Raw genomic sequence first — 17213 nt, 5'->3', positions numbered from 1 at the left:
TCGTACATCGTCCTGCATGCCAGGATCTTTAGTATAAGAACCCCCCGGTGTTTTCCGATATATTGTTGCAGGTGATGCTTCGCGTGCTGTTGTAATTCGACATCTTCTAGACGCATGCTCGATCTGCCGTGAGTCTCAAGATTGTTCGTCAGCCAGGTCGCCGGTCACATTGCGTGATCGAACCACCATATCGACATTAGCATGTCAAAAGTCCCCTTAGCATATGCGTATTGCCAAAAGAGTGGTTCTCACCCAATATCCCCATCCGTCGATCCAGACCCTTCGCACCAACGATCCTGAATAGGCAAGGCCTGCCGCCGTGTGACCATCCGTCCCGAGTAATGCAAAAGTCTCACCATGTTCCCCCTAGCACGCAGCCACCTTCAGCCTTGCATGGCATGGCGTTTAGGTTTCCCGTCCATGCCACTAGCAGAGTACGGAGTACTTACTGTAGGTTACTTGAGCCCAACAAACCGGCTTACACGTGATCTAGAGCAGTCGGTTCCAGGATAGCTGGCTGCTATCGATGGAATCGTTGGGCGGTGACGGAATAGCTAGCGGGAAAAGGTAGTAACCACGGCGCCTCAAGAGATCGTATATAAGTAAGCATCCGACTGCGAAAGCTGCGGCTTGTTGCTAGTCGAATGCCAGAAGAAGCAAAGCTGCTGCCATCCGGGTGGTGTCGTCTTTACTTCTAGCGCCCGGAAGAACATGCAAGTGATCTGATGCTCTGCGTTACGTAAACTTAATTCTACCGTACTTACTCGGGGCGTCTCCTGACTCTGCAGCATCTGACTAAAGTTTGAAACGTGGCGGTCAAGCAGAAACAGTCACGGCAAGCAAGATCTACGGCACGATCACTCTTCGCAAGTAGTATGTCATCTCCAGTCGTATTGATCAAGTACGAGAGTATTAGCTTCGTTCCTCTCCATATCTCATGCCATCCGGCAGCGGCTCCTTAGTGAGCGCGGTTCCTTAATTCATTCTGAAGTTTCCGTGACTGCAAGTTCTCATAATGATGATGGAATATGCTTAGGTCACATTGTCGCCATCGTCCTCGACGTCTTCATCCTTGACGGTGACTTGGCTCTTCTTGGAGGCAGCTCTCTTGCCGCGGAAAGTACGCTTGATGGGCACGGCCGGTTCGTCGTCTTCGTCGTCCTCGTCCTCGACGTGCTTGCGCTTCGAGGCACCAGTCACCGAAGTGGCCTTTCCCTTGGCAGCCTCGCCGATGCCAGCAGCAGTGTCCAGCTTCTCATTGATATTCAGCCTGGAAGTATGGTCAGCCGCTATCGCAACGTGCTTGGTTTAGGGGGTATAATGATTAGCGATAACTTACGTCAAGTTGTAGCCGCTGAGGCGACCGAGCTTCTCCCAGTCGGTCTATTTGAAGGTAGGTATGTCAGTCGAAACCCATGGCGGCCTACGGGGAGAGAAAGCCAGACTGAATACGCATCGTGAAGTGACGATGGTGTCAGAGATAGATGACCATCGGTCTGCATGCCGCGGATATTGAGGCAACAGAAATGGTAATACTTACGGAAACTTTCTCCCGATGGCACTTGAAGCTCAAGGCAAGAACCTTGGCTTCCTGTGCGGTGAGTTGGAGAGGCTGAGACATGATGGTTTGATTGCGTGATGTAGTTAGGTATGTATGTATGTTGGTATGTAGTTGGGTAGGTTGGTTGGATGTTGTTGTGGTGGGTTGGGAGATTGGGTTGGATGAGTGAAGTTTTTTATTTATCTATCCTGGGGGAGGGTACCTCGGAGGAGAGAGTACGTGAATCTACTGGGGCAGGGGACAAGCTGTGCGATTGTTGTTATTCGGGCCACCGCCACTGCCTAACTCCCCTATTTATATACCCTATCTCTGGCCTACACGTTCCGTGAGTCTAGGAGAAGCCCCCCTAGGAGCCGTAGGAACAGACCAGGGCTTCTACTCGATACTGATCCGCTAACTAGCAGATTTCTATTTAATATGAACCTCATGCCAGCCCCGTTCGATTATTCTTTAGAAAAGCTGAATTTCGTGCGAGCCTCGTTGGTATCTCGTTTACGGATCGATTGCTCATTTATTAAATCGATTCTTGTTACATATGTTCTAAGCACTGGAGCCTCGTCGCTAAGTATAGTACTGCGGTATATTAACAATAGATTGGAACAGACTTAGAAGAATCGTTATATTCATACCGAGGAAATGCAGGGGCTACGGTGCCCCTGCGTAGCGACGACATGATTGATCGGGAGTCCGAAGCCCGTCCCCGTAGTACTCACACTCTCGCCACGAGTGTTCCCCCCGAGCAGTGTTCATGATAGGCCCATCATTTATTGGCCTTTGAATCTATATATATAACTGGGAAGGACGGAATCAGACTACCAGCACCTTTGTCCGGGTACACAATACAGAACTAATAGCAACACTCCGCAGATTCGCTGCTCCGGACGCTTATACGCCTTAGAAGAACAGTGGTTTCTGCCGATAACTGTCGGTCGTTACCTGTTCCGTTGCCAGTTATCCTATCGCCGACTGTTCTAGAGTCGAAGTTGCGTCGGGTGCCGAAGTCTCCTGGCAGACGTTGTTCGTACATCGGGCAATGGGCTTGACCAGGATGTCACAGGGGAAAACGGCAAGTCGCCCAGTAGCTGGTTGCTAGAAGGCATTGCGATATCAAGGGCCAAGTATTCTGTAAATCAGACAAGCCACGAAGCCGAGAGGAAAACATTATTGTCCTCGAAGCGCTGACTAGGCACCCTTGTCAAGGCCATGTCGCTTGACCTGAAGGCTTGTAAGGGCGAGAAGAGCTGGTGTTATCTGAAGGTATTACACGCGAGCTCAGCAGCGCTGAACAGAAGGAAGACCTGCTAAACTCCTGGATCCTGCCCTCGGTGATGGCCAGGTCAACGCTGACACCAGAGACGATGTCCTATCTACTTATGAAAACTCTTATCATTCACCAAATCTCTATTTTCAAGCTACGACCAGCTACAACGACGACGATCCGATCCGACATCCAGGCGCGGGTATCGTAGGGTAGGTAGCGCGCCCAGGTTCCATCGACCCCTATGTCTCATCTGATCCTCACCCTAGCCTTCATCTCGTAATGGAATATAAGAATGTGTGTTCGGCTACACTTCGAGTATTTCTTCTAGCTCGCCATCATTATCTTGAATTCATTCGATGCGGGATCAGTTCTGGTTTCGATGGTATAATATGGGCTTGGGGGATAGGTCGTTTCCAAGTCGAAGGTTTTGGAGGCGTAAGGAATCTGGGGGGGGGGGGGCGGGGGAAGTCATCTTTATTCTCATAGCTACTGCGGATTAGCATGCTTTTTCAGTTGATAACGCCCAGGCTTGAGTCTCCAAACTGGGCAGGTGTAGTAGGCAAAAACGTAAACAGACCGAAAGGGGCGAGTGCAGATGATAAGAGAGCCAGGTTCCCTGAGGCACAACAACCTATATAGGGCGAGAGCGAGCCCTGCTGAGAAACATTGCACTGTGTGTAAGGCGAGTGCAGCTCATACAAGAACTGGACAGGCGAGTGCACTGTTGTAGGAAGTGTTTGTTCTAGACAATTGTATTGAGCTACCTGTAGGTGGCACTTTACCTATACCCTCTGTGGGCTTATGGCAAGGCGGGAACGGTAGAGCTGGGCTACTCGAAACTGCCAAAGGCTTAGAGTAGTAATTACCATGAAGTTCGCTCATTGGTTGTAGGAAACAGTGGCATGCACCAGCGTGCTGTCGCCGTAAATTCGGGGTGTGATAGACGAGGGGCGATGGTTGAGGGGCACGCAGTAGAAAGTGTCTTATTCTTGCACTTTAAGAGAGCGTGCAGAAACCCATGGGGGATGAAGCCCGCTACAATAGAGAATAAAGCCTGGAACGATAGTGTTTGGTAGGGCACCGGCACTGTTGATGTGCCGCGGAGCTGCTGCTTTCGGGGCACAAAGGAAAGGACGTCACGATGGCCGGGGCCTATTTCTTGCTCGCATCATAAACAAATCTTGGCCGCCGGGATGTGTGCTGCCTTGATAACCCAGCTCCGGTCCCCATGTCTATGATATAACGCATGCATACTTGGCCTCTTTCACATACACCGAAGCATCAGTTCAGGAACAACCAGGCTTTGTCAGAAAGGTAGGCCTCTCCGACCCCTTTTTGGCCCTGCAATAATTCGCCCGTACTTGGGTATTTTCCTCTTCACCATGGCAAGTGAAGGGAAGCCAGCCAGGCATCATCAGTGAGTAGATCAGGTCAAAAGGAACGGTCTCATTGCTCATCACAGCAGACTGCCTTGCGTTAGCAGCGGCCGACATAGCCGAGGCAGCCTCCATCGTAGCTACGCTACGATTTGTCCTGGCACACGTCCGGGCTTGACGAGTTGGTAAGGTTCTACAGAGACAACACGCCAGCAAGATCGGAACATCCATGTCTACCAACGGTAGGGAAGGGAAGTCCGTTGCCTGTTGCTGACCTTTGTGCCAACCATCGCGTCTCCCTTGTTCATCGTTGAACACTCCATGACCCATCACTGGGTTCCCGTCCAGGACGGGCTCTCCCATGACACTCCTGATGACCTCGTATGGCAAGGTACGGTCAAGTCCTTCCTTCAGTGCATCTGCCACAGCCTGCAGGGCGATGCCATTGTTATTGCTCAAAACTGATCAAGAATGTATAAGTATGAGATTCCGTGAGAAACTCGAATGCGACAGACGACCCAAGAAGTACGCCGACCATAACCTCGAGTGGCCGAAAGAGACCTGAGTCCTGTTGGCGTTAACCCCTGAGCCCCTCTCCCAAGTCGCCCGACCTTGAGCTAACTGAACGCAATACCGCGAATACACACCGATCGACGAGGAGTAACACATTATCAACACGATAGAGAGAAAATGTATTACTTGGAGTAGTGGCTGTGGTATGGGGGCGGTGCCATTAGGCGAGACTGATGGAACAGTCACTGGTCTGAACGAATGGGACAAGAGTTTCCAAAACGAACATGATACAGGTCGAACACAAATACCGAGGGCTGCGTGGCCACAGCTTTTCACGACCAGTACGTAGTGCAAGAACCGGAGGCAAAGGTAGAATAAGCAAAGAAAGGGAAGCCGAAAACACATAAGCGATGCTCGACGTCCCGACCCAAATCCGTATCAAGGGGCTTCTTAGTCTCTGGGCATCATCACAGAGACCAGTAGCGACAGAAGCCCCTGAGGCCTCCAGGCAACCTGATGGTTGTGGTTGGCTTTCATGTGGCTTTGATGCCGCTCAGGATAAGGATCGAGGCACACAAAAATCGGCGGCATTGCTCTACCTACTCACTGTGAGTTATTGAGTTACTCTCGTATTGGTCATACATTTTGAGCAACAGGTTTTGCACCTTCATCTCATGAATTGTCAAGTTTGCTGACCCAGGGTTAGGGTTGTCGTAAGGGTTGAAATGTGAAAGTAGAAACCATTCAGAACCACTGGTCATATGTTGCCATGGCCATCTGGTATCTGGGCGATGACCAGTCACTTGCCTATCTGTGCCTGGTCGATATTCACCTCGGAGACGCACTGTTCAACACTTTCGGGTATTCCTTGGTGTTCTTCACTTGAGACGTCCCAACGTATTGGAGGTGATACATACCGGGTTGTCATGAGCACCAAGACTTGGGACAAAGAGTCGAGTTCCTCTAAACTGGTTCAGAAGGCAGATTCGGAGACCGAGTTGGGCCTGTTCTGGACAGTCGGGAGCACCGGCCCCAGAAAGCTCGGGCATACTTTTGACACAATAGCTTTCGCCATCGCTTGGTTTGGTCAGTCGGGCCCAGCCTCAGGCTTACCTACTAAGTGCAGCCATCTCAATAGCGCTCTTGTAGTGTCTCGAGGCAGTGCAGCATAATGCCCTACTGTTGCTCCTCCAAAAGCCCAGTCAGCACTTGTCAAAACTGGAGGCGTAATCAAAGGGATATTAGCTCGGTCAACTCGGCCAGTTCGGTCAGCTCGGAAAGCATACTACACAATGATCAGCTTGCGAATGCGAGGTTGGCAACCATGGTAAGCTCTTCCTATTACTGTTGCTTGCTGGAGGGAGTGTAATTTGCTTCTCGAAGGCCTCCGGGCATACGAGGTTATGTACCCCTTTTTTCGAAGATCGGGAACTTACGGAATGGTTTCGAGCTCAGGCCATTGTTGCTCACGACAATCCCGAGCTCACCCGATGGCATGACCATTTCTGGACACCGGCGATGCTAGCTACCACGATCTGATGTTTATCGGATGACCGTGGTGGTAACCCAGGCGGGAAAGGGATCCAGTATAGTCGGTCCGGGCAACTGGGGCTCGGGGCCTCGAATGGCGACCTCCCGGTTGGACTCCCGCCCGCAGGCGTACCGACGCTAGAGAGAACAGGCCCGATCCGTCATGCAGTCAGCCAGTGAGTTGTGAGTGGTCCTTCGACTGGGACTGGGACTGAAACAAACAAAACATTCGGTCTGCACGGTACCACCTACGTTGCATAGGGCGGCAAAGCTGAGCTGGCTTTAAAAAGGGAGCGCAATGCATGAGCCACAAGAAAAGCCAAGTCAAGAATTCGAGAAAGTGACACATGGGCGAACAAATAAATCGGCATGAACGGCATGAAGTCTGACACGAATCTTTGTCTCCACGACTGTCGCCACGGAACAGAAGCCCGAGCCACAAGAAGGGGGGCCTGGGGGCCAAGATTAAGGGTCAGCAACACGTTTCCTTGTTTTAGCGATTAGCGACAGAGAGGAGAGCAGCTTGCCTGTCGCGTTGTTTAATGCCTGGTAATATTACCCGTGGGATGGATGGGATGACAATTTGTCTTCGGTGCTGATGAGATGAGCCGATGATTGGGGGCCAGCCAGCATGCGATTTGGATGAATACTTGCACACTCACCACAAATTCATGAATATCAACAGGGCCTTGATCACTATAGGAAACTTGATCGTAGCTGGGGGGTTACAAGTACAGTAAGAAGGACCGAAGGATTCATCAAGCTGCAGATAGCGGCACAGCGGAGACACATCCAAGGACAAGTCGTAGTCGGCGCTTCGAGGAAATACCCATGTGCGGGAACAGCGATTTGTAGATTACCCAGTAGTTTATCGAAGAAGCTGAATGGATGTTTGAGATTTGAGGCTGGGTGGAGCCCCTCCTGATCTGATCGACGGGAGGAAGTGTTTTCTTCAGACGACGAACCTTGAGTCTGTTCTTGTTTGATTTCTCCATCTCGCCTTACATATCCGGCCTTGTATCAGAAGAGTTCGGGGACATGTTTCAAAAAAGGGGATGTCCGTGAATTCGTGATGACTGAAATCTTTGCTAAGCCCAAGGACGGTCTGGACTGGGATTTTCGGTCTTCTTCTGCATACAAGTACGCTTGGCATCTTCCCTAGTCCGGCGGGGAGTTCGTGGGATGGGTAGCGACTGTGGATGAAAAAAGAGACTTGCGAGACTGGACTGGACCCGGTGAACTGGTCAGAACTTGTGCCGTCTAGCCCACCTCCCTGTACACGCTAACTTTAAAGTGGTGGGGGCAACGGGTGAAATCGGGAATGAAAAAGTGCAAGCATTTGCAGCAGCGCCCCAAGAAAAAACCCCCCCTGCTGCTGGGCATCAAGCACGTCCGCTCGCTGCGATCCCAGGACCTTGGCGATATGTCGCGTGCTTCTTTCGGGCCCAAAAACTCGGGGCTCTGCTTTCTGCTGTAAGCCGCACATAAGCCGTAAGCTGTACCCGTAAGTCTGGACCGACCACGTCCATGGGATCCCACTCAGTACGAAGCAGATGGTCAGCTCCCCTTACAGCAAGCCTCATTGGCCGCATGTACCTGAGCCCCGATGGCCAGCAGCCAGCTCAGCTAGTTACATACCTACTCGGGCTTCTACGTTGTACAAGCCGGACGTCGTGTAAGTGAGTGAAGTCAAGCATTTTTGATGGAAAGGCTTGGCTACAGCAATGTCTCACTCCGAAAGGTTCGTATGTGCAACCATAAGAAGCTCGTGTAAAACATTATTGTGGTAATATAATAAATTGAACGATCATCCCGAGATCTTTCCCATCAAGGCCGTTTTCACTGCTGTCCTCCGTCTGTTGCCCTGACGGTGAGACGGTGCAGACGAACCGGTCATAGCCACCATCGGCACCACTTACACTGGAGCTTTGCAGCAGGATTCTACGTATGTATCTGGATATGTACATCGCAGGTCAGGTCCAGCTGCAAGGAGTTTGGGGAGTAGTAGTCACCGAGTCGGGTCCAATTTGGGGGTAATACAGTGCGGCAGCATATCATATCATATACCCCCAACTTTTCTTTACCCATTTGTTCTGTCGGGGCGAAGGCCGCTCGCACCTGTACCGATAATGTACCTATCAGCGAGCTGTACTCCGTGGTCCGGACTTCGTCCTCCCATTCTCTTCCGTTCCCTTCATGCCGGTAAATCAAATCAACCAAACTGTAGCAAAATGGAAATAGAGAAATAAAGGAAGGACAAGAAACCCGAGCCATTCTTTGTTGCCAATGACACATACAGCCAAGGCAGTTACCGTGCGTGTCCACCTAGTTCTTAGTAGTCGATCCGTCGGGGAAGTGCTCCTCCATCCCCAGAAACCATTTCACTGACGGGCTTGGCGACCAGGCGCACTTCTTTCCCCGGTTGGGCGCCTCTTACCCCAACTCAACTTACATACTACTACTTGGAGTCTTGGAGAGTCTTGGACCGCTGCCGCTGCCGGTGAACGGTGCTGATGCATGTCTCATTAGCGAGGAGGTAGGGCAGTGGCTTTCTATCAACAGAAAGCCAAGACTCTGACTGCATGCACATAACTTACGCACCATTGAAGCTTGATACATAGACGCACCCGGCTTGTTGGCGATTCAACATGTATGCAAGTCCGTTCATCGGTCATATTCGATCCATTGATCGGTCTATCTAACCCATGCAATGCACAGTTATCTCTTATGAGGGATGTATGTATGTTGCATGTACTGTAATCCACTGGTCAGTCCGTTTACCGGTCGGTCGTTTACTTGCCCTGGGCATGGCACAGTCACGGTGACTGGATTCAACAATTTCCATCTTGCTTCCTTTCAGCTTCCTTTCAACCAAAGACAACGACAACCGTGAGCGATATAAGAAAACTTTCAGGATTTATCCAAGTTGAGAACTCTCTGACCCCTCTTGCAAAGAGCTTCTTCCTCCATTTTTGCTTCAGCAGCTGGGATATACCATTACCCGACACCTCAATCCGGGATCTGATCTGTGAGATTGATTTTTTCCATTGACGGTACAGCGCCCCACCCCATTCTTTTTTTCAGGACAGGAAAGCGGAAGTCCCGCTCAGGCTCAGCTTCTGGGCTGCCTGGCTTGCAGGTAACCGAACCTGACAGGCGAGCAAGTTGCCAAGTGCTGCGACCATCTCCAATTTCTTCTTTCCCTAGCTTCCAGAAGTGGTGGTGCGCGTGTCGTCTCCCGGTTTTATTTTTTTGCCCCTAGAGGTTCCGTAACTTTCTCGTCCCAATTGCTTAGGCGGGAAAGAGAGTGCCGTCTTTACCCAAAGTCGCAGTAGTTCCGATATACAGGGTTACAACAGGGCCATATACTTACTGGATGCAGTAGGAGGAGCCCGTTGTTCCTCGGTGCGCACAGTCATTAAGGGAGCTCCTGTCTTGTCTGGCCCTGACCTTTCCTCCAATTCTCTTGGTGCCCTACTGCATGAAACCCCAACGAAACTGAAGGCACTCGGAGCACCCTCCTCTGCCCCCCCCCCCCCCTGACGACCCCTGCAACACACGAATTCGCAAACTCGGGATGGCACCCATGGCACCCTGCCTTCGTGCAAGGGTATGCAGCGCCGGGGCTGTCGGCTCATCTGGTGGAATCTTATTAAGTCCCCATCGTCTCACTGCCGGACCTCAGTCTGCCACCCAATCTCGCCGGACTATTTTGATTAGCAGCAACCGCAGTGCGAGTTCACATACCCAATCTGGTGATCAGTGGTGTCATTCGAATAAGCAAGCTAGCCACTCCTTCCCTAGTCCTCCCGAAGCTTTGTTGAGCAAGCTGGATTGGAAAGCTTCGTCGTCACCCCCTCCTCCTTTTCTGCACCACCCACTTCCCATCCGTCCAATGGCGCTGAACAGAAGCGACAACACCTATAGCACCATTAGCTCGCCGTTGTCAACACCACGCTCCCAATCCCCGGCTTCCATCTTTTCTGGTCGGGCATCCCACACCTCTACCATATCTTCCACCAACAAACGCATGTCTATATCTTCTCGGAGGTCCCTCTCCCAATTCAACCCAATGTCTTCAGTCAACACCCAAGCGATACAAGAACGTATGAAGATGGCTTCCCTGGACGGTCTTCGAGGTTACGCACAGAACCACTACGGCGAAGTTCAACAATACGTCAAGACGGAATACGTCCCCAAGTCACAAGCTACTGGCTTTCAAATCCTCCGCGAACCCTCGTGGAACAAAGGTAACCAACAAACCCTATCCCGAACTCTCACCTTCCTGCCGGGTGTGGTCGTTGGCCTATAACATGCTAACCCAACCCGCCCCTCAAACCTCCAGGCCTTTCTTTTACACCAGACGAACGTGTATCTAAGAACCTCACCGGCCTCATTCCCCACGCCATGGAAAACGTAGAGACGCAAGTTGCACGATGCATGCACATGATCAACACTAGGTCGACTCCCATCGACAAGTACTTGTATCTATCATCGCTCAAGGACACCAACACCGACCTGTTCTACCGTGTCCTGATCGACAATGTCCGCGATCTCATGCCCCTGGTCTACACGCCCACCATTGGCGATGTCTGCTTGCAGTACTCTTCCCTGTACACCCGCCCGGAGGCCCTGTACATCTCCATCAAGCAGCGAAAGTCCATCCGCACCATCCTGAAGAACTGGCGCTACTCCAGCCCCAAGATTTGCGTCGTGACTGACGGTTCCCGTATCCTGGGTCTCGGTGATCTTGGTATCAACGGTGTTGGCATCTCTGTAAGTCAAAAGAAGCCCCTCTCCCGTCAAGGTGACCTGCCAGTGCGTTGCACTGCAAGTGCGCAAATATGCGATGTTCAATTAGCACGTGAGCCAAGTATGGCGTGCATATGCAAGTCGGCCAATGGCGTGGTTTTACTTTGATTCGTTCTAAACACTAGGGCTGCATCACTAACCAACCATCCCCAGATTGGCAAGCTGGCCTTGTACACTGGAGCTGCCGGTATCCACCCTGAGGAGACTCTGCCTATTGTGCTCGACTGCGGTACTGCCAATGAGGCCAACCTGAAGGACCCCTTCTACCTTGGTCTCCGTGCCCACCGCCCCTCTGTCTCAGAGCAACAGGCGTTCATGGACGAATTCATGGAGGCTGTGAACGATGTCTTCCCCGAGATGGTTGTTCAGTTCGAGGATTTCGAGACTGAGAAGGCCTTCAACTACTTGACCCGGTACCGCAACAAGTACAAGTGCTTCAATGACGACATCCAGGGAACTGGTGCTGTTGTCCTGGGAGGGTGAGCCATTCCGACCTTGCTAAGCGTTTTCATTCAATTTCTGACCTTTTTCTGCTTAGATACATTGGAGCCGTCAACCTGTCTGGTGTACCCATTGAGGAGCAGCGCCTCGTCTTCATGGGGGCTGGATCCGCCGGTGTTGGTGTCGCCAAGCAATTGGTCGAATACTACACTCGTCAAGGCCTCACCGAAAAGGAGGCCAAGGAGAAGTTCTGGCTGGTCGACACCAAGGGTCTCGTGACTGCCGACCGCGGTGACCGTCTCGCCGAACACAAGAAGTACTTCGCTCGCATGGACAACAATGGCCACCAGTTCCGCACTCTGGAGGAGGTCATCGAGTACGTCCGACCCTCCGCCTTGGTCGGCTTGACTGCTACCTTCGGTGTGTTCACCGAGTCGGTTGTCCGGGCCCTCAAGGCGTCCGTCGACTCGGGCGGTGTTGGCCGACGCCCCATCCTGTTCCCCCTCAGCAACCCTCTCACTAAGGCCGAGTGCACGTTTGAGCAAGCCATCCAGTGGACGGAAGGCACCGCGATCTTCGCCTCAGGTTCTCCTTTCCAGCCTCTTTCTCTCAAGTCCAGCGAGGGATCCGTGACATACCACCCGAACCAGGGTAACAACGTCTACGTCTTCCCTGGTCTGGGTCTGGGTGCCATTCTGGCCAAGGCCACCAGAATCACGGACGACATGGTGTACACGTCTGCTGCCTCGTTGTCGGAGACTCTGGATGCCGAGGAGATCGCTAGCGGACTGATCTACCCCAAGATTGAGAGAGTTCGTGAAGCCAGCGTCGTCGTCTGCCGCGAGGTGATGAAGGCCGCTCGTCGCGAGGGTGTCAGTGCTCTCCCCGAGGAGCAGTGGATTGAGTGGGAGGAGTGGGGTGATGTCGCCCTGACTAAGTGGATCAAGGGCCACGTCTACGATCCCCTCAAGTAAAAAGTCGTGATTGGTTGATCATGCATGGCGTTAATGGTGTGTGTATTCTTTTTCGTCAGACCATACCTTTGGCTGGTCACTGCCTCTAGGAAGAGAAGAGGCTTTACACGATATCCCGGTTACGAATACAACTTGGAGACGCTTGGTTCGTCGCCCGGCAATGGATCCTGAACAGCTTGGAGAAGCAAGTCACGGCATAATTAGAGCCTCGGTAGAGAGGGTATTAAAATAGAGCACCATCAGATGATGAAGAATAATCAGTTGTTTTTATGATGTTAGCTGTTCCATAACGAGCAATGCTATGTGATGCTCTTTTCAGAGTCCATTGACGATATCCTGCGAAGAAACAACTCGTGTTATCAGCAGCGACTGCTGGTTCCGATCTCTGGGTGGGCCAGATTACCTAAGGGCCTCATCGCAGCTTCCTTCCATTATGGCTCACGGCCAATGCCGGGCTTATCCCTCTTCTTCAACTGTCCTTCATGCCCGTATTTCTTGTGAGAGGTCATCCATCAATCACGGCTCTCATATGGCCGTTGCTTGGTCTTTCTGGTCTCAGATACGATATCCCCCAAGGTCGGCATCTGGGTGGCAACGCCCTACAGACTACACGCCACGGACTACCTGACAGTGCTGCATACTCCCCCACTCGGGCTTCTGTGGGCTTATCTTCCTCGCTACACTATTTTCGCAAGGGTTTGATATATTGGCTGCAGCCAGTCGCGATGCGCTTCAAACCCCAACCCCAACCCCCCGTCGCCCCGGATACGACACTGTCAGTCTGGTCGGAAGCGGTCCTTCTCTCTATATGTGTGTTGAAGAGCCGCAGATATTCTTTCTTTACTGGGAAACGGTTGGTGGGTACGTCATGTTGCCTTGCCTACTTACACACTCGGCTCGCGACTCGGCTTTACTTGCTCCACCACGCGGAGATCTCATCCCCCCCCCCCCACGCCGTAACCGGGATCTTTAGTGCTTAGATCACGCTTCCCCAGATGCTGGGCACACCACTATCCTTCCTACCCGCGCGGGTTATTCCCCGGATTTTCTCAAACCGCCCAAATCTGTCTCTTCCACCGTTATCATTGTTTTCTTCTGTCTGTTGTCTCATTTTAGCCCCCCTTGCCTCGAGACATTTCTCTCTCGGATCTCTGCCCGGCTTTTGCCTCCTTAGTCGTTTAGTGGTGGGTGGCAACTGTTCCCCCTTGTGTGTGCGTATCGGGTGCTGGCTTCCGTCACCGGGCCGGTCCGCTCCGATACATTTTATGGACCATGGCGTTGGACAACGACTCAGTAAAACGTGTCAGGGACACGGGCTCGGTCTCATCCTCGCCGAGTCGCGGGTTTAGCGACGACATTGGAGTGACGTCGGCAGCAGCAGCCGATGTTGAGCGTGACATCGAGGAAAAGTCCATCGAGGCGGCCCCTGAGCTGCCGCCACCGACCGGCAATGTTGAGGGTGCGCTTGACAAGGACGGAGGAGGGGAGACGACCGGAGCTGCTGCATTCCGGACTCGCTCCAGGGGTTCATCGACGAGATCAAGAGCTCTGAGTGTCGTGCCCCGGGCGCATCGACGGGGATTGTTCGCCCGGCTGGCGCTGGTTCCCGAGGTAAACCGCCCCTTTGACTATTCTAACAAAGTCAAATGGACTATCACCATCTTCGTTGCGATTGCTGCCGCGGCGGCCCCTTTAGGGTCGGCTATCTTCTTCCGTAAGTACTTGAAGTCTGAAGTTGTTGTACATTGGGACACACAGTATTGGTGACATGGACTGATCCAACATTATCTCAGCTGCGCTGCCCGACATCACCAGAGACTTTGGAGTGTCTGCGACTATAGTCAACTTATCGGTGGCCTTTTACATGTTGAGCATGTCCATCTTCCCCCTGTGGTGGTCGTCCTTCTCCGAGACCCTAGGGCGCCGGACCATCTATCTCGTCTCCTTTGCACTCAATGTGGTATTCTGCCTCATTGGCGGGTTCAGCGTCAACATCGCCATGCTCATCGTCTTCAGAATCCTTGCTGGCGGAGCGTCGGCAAGCGTACAGGCCGTGGGCGCGGGCACCATCTCCGACATATGGGGAGCCGAGGGAGCGCGGACGGGCTATGGGCATGTTCTACCTGGGTCCCCTGATGGGCCCACTCCTGGCGCCCATCATAGGAGGCGTGCTGGCCGAGGCGTTCGGTTGGCGCAGTACGCTGTGGTTTCTCACTGCCTTTGGTGCCGTGGTATTCCTCCTGATCCTGTTCGCCCTGCCCGAGACTCTCGCGATGAAGAAGCCGGCAGCAGCAGCAGCTGTGGACAACGACATGATGAGTTCCGCCGCCGCCGATGGAGCCGAGTTGTCCCGTGTATCCACTACGCGGTCCGTCCAAGTGCGGACCAAACAGATGGGCAAATCCCTCAAGCGCTTCTTCATCGACCCCCTCCAGGTGGTGACGTACCTCCGGTTCCCGGCCGTGGCCATCACTGTCTACTACGCGTCCATCACCTTCGGCGCGCTGTACGTGCTCAACGTCTCGATCCAGTCGGCCTTCTCCGAGCCGCCGTACAATTACTCCTCCATCATCGTCGGCCTTCTGTACCTACCGGGCTCCCTCGGCTACTTCGTGGCCTCGCTGCTGGGCGGCCGGTGGATCGACCGCATCATGATCCGCGCAGCGGAGAAGGCCGGCCGCTACGACGCCCAGGGCCGGCTGGTCTACCTGCCCGAGGACCGCATGCGCGAGAACGCCTGGATCTCGGCCACGCTCTTCCCGGGCGCGCTGATCTGGTACGGCTGGACGGTGCAGCACGGCGTGCACTGGATCGTGCCGGGTGTCGCCAACTTCTTCTTCGGGCTCGGCAGCATGCTCGTCTTCAGCGCCGCCACGACGATGCTGACCGAGTTCATGCCGCGGCGCAGCAGCAGCGGCGTCGCCCTCAACAACTTCGTGCGCAACATCTTCAGCTGCACGGGCGGCGTCGTCGGCCAGCCCCTCATCAACGCCATGGGCCACGGCTGGCTCATGACCATGCTCGGTCTGGTCGCGTGGCTGAGCGGCAATGTCTGTATCTGGCTACTGAGGCGGAACAGCCAGAAGTGGAGGGCGCTGATGGATAAGGCGCTGAATCAATGAGATTGGGGGAGTGAGAGAGTGAGAGAGTGGTTCGAGTCTCTATGGAGGACTGAGGACGACGGGTTGTCGTGCTGGGGAGACCGAAATCTCCCGGCAGAGCGCAGCAGGAAGAACTCAACCTGTTGATGATGACGATGACGATGGATGAAATAGCATAAGCATATTGATTTTGAGCATACTATCGAACTGATTGACGTACATAGCGACGAAGGGATGGGCCTCCTTTCTTTCTACTAGATGGAAGGAAAGAATAGGGTCAGATGATATAACTAAGTATATAGCTCATGGATTCTTAACAGACATCGTATTACTCCAGAACTTAACTTACCCCCCACTCGTAGAAGAACCCGCCTTTGAGAAGTTGCTGGAGGTGATACTCCGTAGTATTCGCAAAGACAAGACTCGACCCCTGAGCCCGGGAACCCTCTTCTAAGTGGCAGCCCCCCTCATATTTGCATTTAATCAATCATACTGCTACTACACTATATGTTGATAGGTTCTCGGCTCGCTATTAACCATCTCTTTTGAGCGTACGTGCATCGGCTCATGTGCACGTTATATGGGAGAAGAGCTTGCAATATACATAGCCGGTTGACTAAATCAATGCATGGAAGAAGACATTAGAGGCGAGCAACTAAAGAGTCCGGCATCGAAGTAGGCATTCAAACGACACTGGTCATTAGAACTCGGGAGAATAGCGGGAGGAGCACAACAACGTATATACTGCAATCAAGTGTAACGAACAATACCCGGGCTTTTGTTATTTAGCTGACACATTACACACTATCACATCATGACTTTCTCTTCTCATCATCAGATGGCTTAGCTTCCTCATTCCGCCCCCTTCTCCCTGTTCCCCATCCAAGCACAAATCCATACCACAATGTCTGTCAACTCACTCCTCTCTATATACTTTCGCTGGGAATGCGCCAACAAAGGACAAACGAACACGCCCAAGATCAATGCCTCATCGTCAACGAACAACATGATCCACACCACGGAAACACAGGAGATGATTATCGAAGCAAAGCTCAACGCTGGAAAACTCAACACCAAGAAAGGAAAGAAACCCCCAGGACATACATATTTGCCAGGGAATCGGAGGGGAGAAAATAAGGAAAACAGAAAGTGGATATATAGCTGTAATCCTGAGAAACATTCCATCTAGTGTTGCCAATTGCACATGTCCCAGAGCAGGAAACAAAAGCCATGGGAAGGGGAGTAGCCTATGCGCCGCCTTCCAAAGGTGCTTCCGCGCCTGGCAAAGCACACTCAAAAGGGAAATAAAACGCCCTTCGTATCCTGATCTTGCCCCCGGGGTGGTATATCTAAGTAGGAAACGGCCGTTATAATCTTTCAAAGATATTGTTGTAGGTACGGAGGGTGTGTTGGTAGATTGGACAGCAGTCCCCGTCGCAACTCATAAATTCCAGTCAAATATACTCGTAAATACTCCGTTTTCGTGACTCGTTGCGTTGATAATAATGCATAACTAGCATCCTTTGGGTCGACAACCCCGTTTTACAGGGTCGGCCAAACGTATATATGCCTTGTGTGCATGGGAAACCACACTTAGGCACAACGGCGAAGTTTATGCCTTTGCCATTGCGCAGCCGACGAATC

At 52.5% G+C, this 17213-nt stretch overlaps 3 protein-coding genes across 3 annotated transcripts; 2 read left to right on the top strand and 1 right to left on the bottom strand.

Moving 5' to 3' along the window:
* Positions 1–1032: 1032 nt before the first annotated feature.
* PG994_008783 (uncharacterized protein) lies at positions 1033–1621 on the bottom strand (the record flags this gene model as incomplete). The annotated part of the gene is made up of 3 exons (XM_066860192.1): positions 1033–1270; positions 1340–1383; positions 1541–1621. The coding sequence occupies 3 exons, from the start codon at positions 1619–1621 to the stop codon at positions 1033–1035; spliced, it is 363 nt and encodes a 120-aa protein (XP_066713781.1).
* Positions 1622–10046: 8425 nt separating this feature from the next.
* On the top strand, positions 10047–12468 carry PG994_008782 (malic enzyme; the record flags this gene model as incomplete). The annotated part of the gene is made up of 4 exons (XM_066860191.1): positions 10047–10533; positions 10587–11017; positions 11207–11532; positions 11592–12468. Coding segments are annotated over 4 exons (2121 nt in total), but the record flags the coding sequence as incomplete, so codon positions are not given.
* A 1272-nt stretch (positions 12469–13740) lies between these two features.
* Positions 13741–15590, top strand: PG994_008781 (MFS multidrug resistance transporter; the record flags this gene model as incomplete). Its single annotated transcript, XM_066860190.1, is given in 3 exon segments — positions 13741–14182; positions 14262–14502; positions 14519–15590. 3 exon segments carry the CDS (start codon positions 13741–13743, stop codon positions 15588–15590), a joined length of 1755 nt encoding a protein of 584 aa, XP_066713779.1.
* Positions 15591–17213: the final 1623 nt, after the last annotated feature.

The sequence above is a fragment of the Apiospora phragmitis genome, assembly GCF_038363925.1.
Source record: "Apiospora phragmitis strain CBS 135458 chromosome Unknown utg000008l:1.0-3514335.0:1.0-3519231.0, whole genome shotgun sequence".
Classification (NCBI taxonomy): domain Eukaryota; kingdom Fungi; phylum Ascomycota; class Sordariomycetes; order Amphisphaeriales; family Apiosporaceae; genus Apiospora; species Apiospora phragmitis.
Note: the sequence above shows the minus strand (reverse complement) of the source record. Positions and strands in the feature narration are given on the sequence as shown.